The sequence below is a fragment of the Trachinotus anak genome, unplaced genomic scaffold (assembly GCF_046630095.1).
Source record: "Trachinotus anak isolate AG129_WGS33_773 ecotype Australia unplaced genomic scaffold, CSIRO_AGI_Tana_v1 ptg000028l, whole genome shotgun sequence".
In the NCBI taxonomy this organism is placed as follows: domain Eukaryota; kingdom Metazoa; phylum Chordata; class Actinopteri; order Carangiformes; family Carangidae; genus Trachinotus; species Trachinotus anak.
The window spans coordinates 9,876,758-9,887,339 of record NW_027273879.1 but is presented as its reverse complement, the minus strand read 5'-3'; the positions used below and the strand labels follow the sequence as shown (position 1 = coordinate 9,887,339).

General features: G+C 39.1%; 1 protein-coding gene across 1 annotated transcript; it reads right to left on the bottom strand.

Annotated features, from left to right (window-relative positions):
• Positions 1-3,801: 3,801 nt before the first annotated feature.
• On the bottom strand, positions 3,802-10,582 carry oaz1b (ornithine decarboxylase antizyme 1b). Its single transcript, XM_071465848.1, is given in 6 exon segments — positions 3,802-4,902; positions 5,046-5,131; positions 5,452-5,624; positions 6,036-6,122; positions 6,124-6,175; positions 10,386-10,582. Coding segments are annotated over 6 exon segments (654 nt in total). The 5' UTR covers positions 10,511-10,582; the 3' UTR covers positions 3,802-4,771.

Sequence of the window (10,582 nt, the reverse complement as noted above, 5' to 3'; positions counted from 1 at the left end):
AGTCTAATAACTGTCATAAATTGTAATTGTCCTGACCTGTAAGAAAACAGGAGAAGGATAAGAGTGCCTTGTAGCATGGTTTAAAAAAAAAAAAAAAAACGGTCAAATACCAAAAGCTGGCATCCAATGCCCGGTCGGTTTCCTAATGTTGTTAACTCATTCTTTAATCAGGAAGCTACTGATTTAAAATTATTACTCCCTTCTGGTTATTATTCCCTTCTGGCCAAGTCCTTGCATGGCTGCTTATGTTTAGACAACGTTAAACATGTCACAAGTTCTTTTGTTCAATGGGGGAAAAAAAAGGAACGAGGAAAAGGAAGTGTTGTTTTAGTCTTGGTACTGAATATCAAGTATTGTATTGACAACAGTAAAAAAATAAATACACATCTGCACATGGCGCAAGGGAGAGCCTTTTAACATTGTGAGAGGTTTTCAGCAGCACTTATGTGAGAGTTCACTGGGGCATGTGAGCATAACATAGCTTTATTATTATGCTATTGAATGTTTCTAATAGGTTGTGTGTTTCATTGCACTTGGATACAACATTGAGTGTATAATGAGAAAATTATGTTTATGTGGCAGGTAAAGTTTGAAGTTTGACTGGCGTAAATGGATTTGGGCCTGGGTTAATCATTTCATGTACATGCCACTTTCAGCCAATAAATAGGTCATTAGATGATCAGTGTTAGCAAGTGGATTTTTTTTTAATATTCTGGATGTCATAGTACATCTTTATATGATTAAGAGCATGTGTGACGTATAAAGGGTAAGATCTCGTACTGCAGGGAGTGAACGCCTGGGATACTTAGGGTTTTTTTTATGGTTTCCATTTGTTTTCTGGCTGCATAAGTTGGACAGAGGTGAATGTTCAAGTTCAATGTATCAAGTGTCAATCATCATTCAGCCAGTTTGAGGCAGCTTTGTCCGTGTGGCTTCAGTGCGTAACCTAAAAACAAATAAACGTCAAACACATTTGTCTCCCAGATCAACATGGCTAACGCACCATGGTCCACTGGATGTGGGTTTTCCTCTGGTGCAGCAGACAACAAGTCTGAACGAAGCTCAAGACTATGTCCAGACTATTTTTAAGCTACTTTTGTTGAAGCAAAAATCCTGAACAAGCCATGTCTTTGTATTTTTTACTTACCTTTTCTTATAGCTTATTATCCAGTGGATTTAGCCTGACCAGTGAAAACTGCCCCCTTCATATCTTTGAAATGCACTTGGAAGCTTTACATAAATGATTACCTTCTTTTAATTACTATAGAAGGATACCTCCACAACAAGGAGGACCAATGACGGTCATAATATTACGCAATATAAGTTGAATTTTTACCTTCCTTTTTGTACTTTCATATTAATATGAAATCATTTGAGTCACAAAATGACTCAAAGGATAATTGTATGCATTGCTGAATACAGAGGCTGCTATAGCCTGTATCGTACTACATGTATTACACAGTCCATTTTCCTCGAGTTCAAAATTTGTTTTTTTCTATCTTGAGCTGCGAACAGAGATTTGCATCTTTTCCAGTGCTGATATGGTACTTCAAAATGTCCAGGGTTGGCAGGTCTGATGGGAACTAAAAACAAAAAAACATCCCAAGGAGAGCACATAGCCAGCAGCAGAGCCTCTGCGCCGATCTGTGATCTGGACAGGGGTCACCTGGAGTGCTGAAGCTCAGATGCGATATCCAAACTAGTTTCGACACTTGAGTTGATTTTGTGGGAAAATGTAGCCCTTGTTCACTGACACCATGACATTCACCCGTGACAGCCTTTAAGGCAAAGCCATGTTTTCTGTAGAGCTGAGACAATGACGGCTTCAGATGAGGCTGTTTGTTTGTTTGTGGTGATGTCCTTGTTTCTGTTCAATCATTCAGGATTTTTTTTTTTTTCTTTTTATCAACAACATGCAAGTACAAATGCTACTATGGTCTTTAAAGCTAACTGTGATGTGCATTACTTCCACTGTTGCTCAATCTTGTTCGAAGATTTTTTTTTCTTCCTGCATTGACTGGCAAAGCTAATAACCCTCCGTTCTTTATCTGCTGTGACCTTCGCTCCCTCTCCTCCCTTTCCGCTGTCTTCTGCTCTCCGTGAACCTACAGTACTAACAATTTTTAGACGTCTTGTGGACGCTTGGCTTCAGTGCTGTGTTGTTTTTATTTCTATTGCACTCTATTGAAGAAAAAAGTTTGAGAATCACATTTAATTTTCCTAGAATGCTTACTATTATCTATGTTCGTACGCCATTTTTCTACCATTTTAGTTGCTTCTCTTCTATTTTAATCATTAGTCATTTTTATGTGGCAACCTCAAACATTCGCAGCATACGCCAGTCTGAGGAGTTCCATTGCTTCATATTGTGATCTGAAATTTTATACATGTCATAATAATACTTGATATGTACCTATTAAATATTTGGATTCCAGAAAAAAAGGGCTTCTCTTCTTTTTGTCCTGTGTTTTGATTTTGCAGAATTCATGAAGCTGACGGCTGACGGCTTTTGACCATTACATTACAAAATAATGTAGTTTTGCTAATCACAGCTCTCAGGACAACTGATCACTGTTTTTAATAGAAGATGAATAGAATTCTTCTGAAAACCTTTTAAGATATACAGTATATTTTATCTTTTCTTTTTTTTTTTTTATAAAAAGAAGCATGGTGCTCTTTCTACATTATATTGTGAGTGAAAAACTTCGCTTATCCCCAGTGAGTATGTGGTAGAAACTTGCCTACACATGGTGAAAACTAAACCTGTTGTGCTAGTTTGCCAGTGTGCCCACTTTCAAATGTACTTTTTGTCATTATACAGTTTTCACACAACACAAGAAGGTCAACACTGGTCACTCGTCATAAGACCTTGGACTGCAGCTTGAGCTGTGCTGTTAAACGAGAGTGTCATATGATGTTTTGCCATTAAAAACAGACCACACTTCTATATCAGTATCATTAGCATTAATTAGAGCAGCAGGTGTTGCTTCTGTCAGTCCTGCTCACCCACACAGATGTTTTCAGTCATTTTTCCTAATTAGATTTGAGCTCAGGTTAAAGGTGCGCTGAGTCGTGCTGGAAATTAAAAAAAAAAGAAACATTTTTTACGACCAAATAAGACAAAGAGAGTGAAATAAATGTGACTTACAGTGAGGGGGTCTGTATCCATGAATTATCAGTTTGAGCAGCTGTGAATAGCAGTAAGGTGGAAGTTTGTCATTTATTGTTCTTGCCCTAGAAAAAAAATTATGAAGCTATCAAAGTAATAACTTTAAAAAAAAATAGTTAAGGAACATGTTTGTTTGTGTAAGTGAACACCTTACACAGATGTAACTTTAAAATTGACTGTACAATCATGTGTGGTTCAGTGTGCTGTGGAGCCTCCTGGTGGTATGAAGACATATGACATGCTCTGGATGTCTGCCCTGCTGCTCTTTTATAAGTGACCTGATTTTCTTCCACTGAGCAGCACAGATTACACTGTTAGGTAGGAGTTATGTTTGATCATTACGGAGGGCCATGAAATGTGTTTTATAGTGTACTGTGCTTGATTATACATCGTTACAACACAGGTCGTTCTGTAATAAACGCCTGCTCTAGATCCACCGTGCTGTTCAATATGGGGGAGCAGCCGTTACATCACAGAGAAATGATCTTGCTCTGGCTTTATACCAGAGCAGCAAATTCATTTACAGTCAGGGATATTTAACTCTGTTTCAAATGGAAACGAAGGGAAAAGTTAAGTTCCAGCGTGTTGGTGGGGTTCACAAATGAGCTTTAGTAAGGATGTACACAAGACAATTTATTTGTTTGTTTTATTATCACAGAAGCACAACAGGTACCACTATGCAGGTGAACAACAAACTCATTACTATCATGAAAAACAAGTTCAAAAGGAATGCTAATCCAAAAAAGAAAAATCCAATCACAGCAATATTTTTCAACCTCCAAAACAAATACTACAATATTGTCAGATACACATGGCAGAAAGAAGCAAAAGCACTTTGGATTATTCACTTTCCTTTCACTTTGTACCAATATACTCATCATAGGATCTTGAACTCAAAACTGACACATGCAACAGCATTCATCTTGTCACTCCATCTCTAGTCTAAATGGATTCACTATTCAGCTATGAAGTACCAATTATTGGGGCTGTCACTCAAAAGTAACCTTTCAAAAATCCTAATACTTTTAAGAGGATAATAGTGCTACAAAATGAAAGTGGTCCCGCTGAAATATATTTGTAATTCAGTTCAGAGTGAAGGAAAATATGGGACAAATTTTAAACTCATTATTTAGCCAATCAAAAGACAGCTGGAGTACCCGAGTGTAAACCTGATGACCTTTTGTTTTACATTCAAGAAATGAAGAATCCTCCATCTTTATCTATCATAAAAGGAAATAAACAAAACAAAGACTTGACAAGAAATGAAAATTATGAGAACTTAACTTATCGCTATGACAACTGCAATATGATTATAAGTCTAAAAAACAAAGGATCCCTCCTTTTTAGGTGACAATATCAATTAATCTTCAATGAAAACAGTCTATTAAAACACAACGATAGTTGGTGGAAACAGGAGATGCACAGCTTACATATTCCCTTGAACACAAAAGCGTGGGGGAATGAATACTTGCATACAGAGAGCTACGGCAGAGGGTTTAACACAGACAATGGAGTATATGGGTAAGCTAGGACAGGATGGGCAAACATACAATGGGAAGAAAAAAGGGAAGTAAGGATGAGGTGGAGGGGGTGTCCAGAGAGCTACTCCTCGTCCGAGGAGTCCCTGTCAAAATTGTAGGCCATGAAGAAAACGTCGGGTCGGGGTGGGACGAGGGCATGGCCCGGTTTCACAATCTCAAAGCCCAGGAAACTGAAGGTACGCACCAGTTTAGCTGGAAGAGGAAGGTAGGAACAAAGGAATGTCAAGATCCAGTACTTGTCAGAACAAAGAAGCCAAAACAAAAAATAACATGACAGTTGTGTCGATCTTCTGAATGAAAGGTGTGCTGGGAAAACAGGGCTGTTTGCAACATACCACGATCATCTCTGTTCTTGTAAAAGCAGACAAACACGCTAACGACTTTCAGATGTTCTTCAGCATACTCCAGGAGAGCCGCAAAACTGGAGAGAAAACAGAGGGCAGTCTGGATTAGAAAATGGAACATTTTAACACGAAGGCACAAACACACAAGAACAATGAGTGAGCTCTGGCTAAATCTCTAGTTTATCTTCAAACAATTAGATGTGTATTTACTAATTATTTACTGCTTTTGGGTTTCCCTTAGATGTTTCAAAGTCTATAATCAAGCTAAAGGGAATCAAAGCCTGGAGATCTACAGGCAGCCACCACCTCTTAAAAAACATTTTATGTCCACACTATATTTTTGTGCCACTGCAAAGACCTAAAGCTACATTCCATTTGAGCTTTTTCCAGTCCTCACCTCTCCTTGCTGCCTTCAGGAAGAGGGTCAAGAGGTATCTCCACATAGAGCGCGCTGCTGCTTAGGACAGCATCCCACTGTATTGCCTTGGTAACAGTGGGACGACTTTGGAAGTGGAGTATCCCAGGGCGACCATTCCCTGCTGGCTCCTCCGTTACAGTCAACCTTCGGTCCTGGAAAATAAATACCAACAATGCGTCTGAAACAAGCCGTGGGTGGCGTTAAATGTATCAGTGTCATGTAGACAGTATGTTTCTCTCTGGTATTTGACTACACTTCAAATATGATGGAAAACATGCAACTTTGGTCCTGAAAAGCAAATGAGCCTACACATAAACTGAAATCTCAAGTGAAAAATGAAACTGGATTGTGGTTTCACTCAGTGTAGATGACTAAATCACATAAAAGCTGGGTGTGCCTTCTCACGCTGAGTAAACAAACGCATAATCACGTGACATGAAATGGTTGCAGTGAAATATGAGGAGCTCCTATGCTAGTGACAGCTTTCCTCGTTTCTGCATCTGCATTATAGCTCCTCTAACTACTTTACAGCAGTATGCGTGTGTATGTGTTTCTAGACTTACTGAATAGACCGGCCGAGCTGAAGGAGTGTGATCCCGTGTGCCATTCCCTCGCCCACCTGGGATCTTCAGGGGTGGGAGAGGGGCATCAGGAGCACCACAGAGGCCCCGGGCCGCGGGTACTACTACAGTGCAGGGACAGGCTGGAGGAGAGAGGGGTAGAGAGAAGACGTAGTCAGAATACTAACAGAAAAAATAAGGTTTTTTATAATTAAACATGTACCATGTGTTGCAATGTATTACAAAGTATCAAAATGCATATTAATAATTCTTCCTTCATATTTTATATAACTAAAATCTCAATGACAAAAATGTCATGGGACTTTATATGCATATATATGCATTTTGGCCAACTTTGTCATTGTGTGCCAAAAAGAATTGCGGAAGTTTCGCATGGTGCAATATAGTGCACACATGTTCACTCTTCCAAGATAGTGTTTGAGACCTTGCATGGTCTGTGCAGTCGCTCAAATATGCTCCTGTGCCACTAAAAGTTAACTACAGCCTCTAATTCCTACAGTTTAATTATAGAGGATGCCTGCTTCACACTGTGCATACAAGCAGAAAGATCAGAGGTCCTTTACCAAAAAACAACATAAACATGAAAGGACAAACACTTCTGGCCTCATAATTCTGTTCTCTAGAGTCAGTCTTTGAATTTTGGGGCTGTAACAAAATTAGGGAGCGTACCCCAATTCTTGTCATTTTTGTTCCAGACCCTAAAATCCAAACAACCATAACAGCTCGGGCTACCGCTTACTCAAATCTCATTTCTATAAAAGGAAAAACTTAAGCACTTGTACTGTAGAATTATACATTCTTTATGGTCTTTGTCTTAGAGCGATGCACTTCTCATTGATGACGTCTAGTTCCTGTCCGTGCTGAGTTTGAAGGCACTTATTACAAGTCTCTTTGAAAAAAGCTGTCAAAGTAATGTTTACTTTCAACACACTGTGCTTAGGAAACAAAATGTCTAGTGTGTTCTGTTTGGTTTTCTTAGCCATAAATTTATGATTATTCAATTTTGCTGAAGAAAAACTTTTTCCAAGCAGTTAACAAATACTGCAGTTACTAACATTTAAGTGCTAAATCCACAACATGTGTTACACAAGCAGGCCTGGATGCTCATTCAGCCTGCTTGCAGTTTATATTTCCCCAAACAATGGTGCTGTGTGTACAAAGTTGTTAACAGAACCTTTAAAAGAGCGGTACACCAATGCAGCAGGAAGCAGTGGGAGGCAACCAACCCAAAATATTTGCTGTTAAAGCGCAAAGCCAGACTCCAATTCTTAAACTCAAATTTCAGTGTGGTTAGTTGAAACAGCCACTGTACTTTAAGACGCTTTCAGAGCCAGTCTAAAAAAAAAATCTTTATCTGTTGCGCTTAAATTTATCAAACTATCTTGTCATGTATTTATAGTACACATTATAAAGGGGACTAAAAGGATAAAACAAAGTTGGCTTATCCATGTCTCAATCAAACAATAAAAAGCTGTTCATAGTGGAAAAAGTACCCACTACCTAAGGCCAATGTTGACATCATTAAACTGCCTGTTTTGTCCAAACCCTTAAGATACTTGTTTTACTCTATCATAAGACAAAGTAAAGCAACAAATGCTCACAATTAAGAATCTTAAAGTAGAGAATGTTGGGCATTTTTACTTAAAATCAATTAATTGATTATCAAATGAAGGTTGCTACCAACTTATTTTCATTTCCAATTTATCTGCGGATAATTTTTGATCATTCATTTTGTCTATAAAATGTGTGAAAGCAGTGAAAATGTCCATTATAATTTCTGACAACCCAAGGTGATGTTTTCAGAGCTGGCTTTGTTCAACCAACAACCCGAAGATATCTGGTTCACTGGCATCTATGAAAAAGGTGCCAACTCTCACATTTGAGAAGAACTGGTGAATGTACAGAATTCCTGCTTTAAAAATAACTAAACTAAGCCTTCAATGATCCATCAGTTCATTGACTTAACCCTTTTAGTTATTTTTCAAACAAAAAACTATCTACACATTCTCCAGTGCTAGCTTCTCAAGTTTGCTGCCGTTCTGTTTTTATTTCACAGTAAACTGAATACCTTTGGTTTTGGATTTTGGTGAGGCAAAACAAAGCATTTGAAGAAATTACCTAAATAAATCAAATGACTAATCACTTTAGCTATAGTTCATATAGTTCAAATGTGAGGTGTTGATGGTGCATTCAGAAAGTATTCAGGCCCCTTCACACTTTGTTATGTTGCAGCTTTTCTAAAATCATTAAAGTCCATTTATTCCCTCATCAATCTACACTCACTACCCAGGAATGTCAAAGTGAACATTTTTGTAAACTTATAAAAAGAAAGGGAAAACTGAAATATCACACTGACATAAAGTATTCAGACCCTTTACTCAGTATTCAGTTGAAACAAATTTGGCAGCAATTACAGCCTGGAGTCTTCTGGGCTATGACGCAACAAGATCTGCACACCTGGATTTGCTTTGTCAGGTTTAATGGGGACCTGCACACTCGAGGACATTCACAGAATTGTCCCTAAGCCACTCCTGCATTGTCTTGGCTGTGTCCTTAGGGAAACTGTCCTGATGGAGGGTGAACCTTCAGCCCAGTCTGAGGTACTGAGCACTCTGGACCAGGATTTCAGTAAGGACATCTCTGTACTTTGCTTTGTTCCGCTTTCCAACAATCTTGATCAGTCTCCCTGTCCTGCTGCAGTGAGGGTTGTCCTTCTGCAAGCTTCTCCCAACTCCACACAGGATCTCTGGAGCTCAGTCAGAGTGACCATCAGGTTCTTGGTAACCTCTCTTACTAAGGCCCTTCTCTTCCAATTGCTCAGCTTTGCCGTGCCACCAGCTCTAGGAAGATTCCTTGTTGTTCCAAACGCCTTCCATTTAACAATTATGGAGACCACAGGTGCTTTGGGAACCTTGAATGCAGCAGATTTTTTTCTAGCCTTCTAGATCTGTGTCTTGACACAATCCTGTCTCCAAGTTCTGCAGGCAGTTCCTTTGACCTCATGATATGGTGTCTTCACTGATATGCATCGTCAGCTCTGAGACCTTGTGTAGACAAGTGCCTTTCCAGATCATGTTCAATCATCTGAATTTACCACAGGTGAACTCACAGGTGTAAAAATATCTGGCATAAAGATGACCAATAAAAATAGGAGGCACCTAAGCTAAATTGCATGTCATAACAAAAAGTCAATGTGTCAATGTGACATTTACATTTTTACTTTTTACAAACTAGGGAAAATTAGTAAAATCCTTTTTTTTTTTGTCATTATGAGGTATCAAGTTTAGTTTGATGAAGAAATTATTAGTTTAAATAATTTTGGTATAAACAACATAAAATGTTAAGAAAAGTGAAGGGGTCTAAATACTTCCTGAATGCACTACAGCTGGGTTATAAATGGCCTCTTGTCTATACATCAGAGCATTGTTAACCCTTCAAGTAAGGTTTTTAAGGCCTTTGGTAAATTCATTCAACGCCCTAGTCCTTGGTTGTTGCAATGGCTATCTAGGAATGAACCACAAACTGATGATAAAAAACAAAACAAAAACAAACGTGTCACAATCAACTTTAAATACGGACAGCAATCTCTAATGAGTTATTAAATGTAATCTTTCTACACATACCACTGCGTCGTACATTAATAACTCCGTCTGTTGTGAGGCCTACTGCATTGACCTGTCAGTTGCGTAATAATCGATAGCTCAGGAGACCACCGTGGCCAGAAACGTGCTCACCCGGCGACTTCACTGGCAAGTTTGTTGTTTTTTTTGGTTTGTTTTTTTTAGCCTGGTGTCATTCTCTCTTACCTTTCTCCAAGTCCCAAAATGTTACATCTACTGACCTGGGCCAAGACTCTTTGGTCTTTAACACGGCTCAGTCACGAAAGACCTGAAGCAATCCTCCTTAATTTCCTTCTCTGTTGTCAATTTGTATTTTTTTTCAGCAGCTAGCCTGACCAAAGTTAGTTAATTAACCAAAGCTGGTTAATTAACATTAATTAAATTGAAACGCTGACGTTAACTGGCGTAGTTAGCCACAGTCACGTAACAAGTTCGACGACGTTCGTAGCTAGCAGCTAATTTAAAGCTGCCCTGTTTCCTCAAGGGACATCAGCTGAACATCCGTAGTTTAAACACGACAGTTTGTAAAATAGCGTTACACCTGGTGTTACATAGCGGCTGTCTCAAAATGTAACATTGGTACATATGTAATACATCCAAACGCGTATCACTTCCGCTTTTCCGTGGCTACTAGCTAGGTTAGCTTAGCCACCCCTCCCCCACAACACGGTTAGCAGTTAGCCAGGTGCGGTATTTTCCATCGTTTACTTACTTTCCAATCATGTCACAGATGGGGTTACTTAAATCCGCCATGGTAGTAAAAGACTGCTGTTTTCCTTCTTTCTCGCGAGCAAAGCAATGACTGTTTAGGATCCGCTGGAGGTTGGATTTTACCATCCGGCCTCGGGTAGAGACACGACGGGCTGACTGCTCTCGGCTATGCTCTGCTAGGAAGTGATCGGTCGTAGT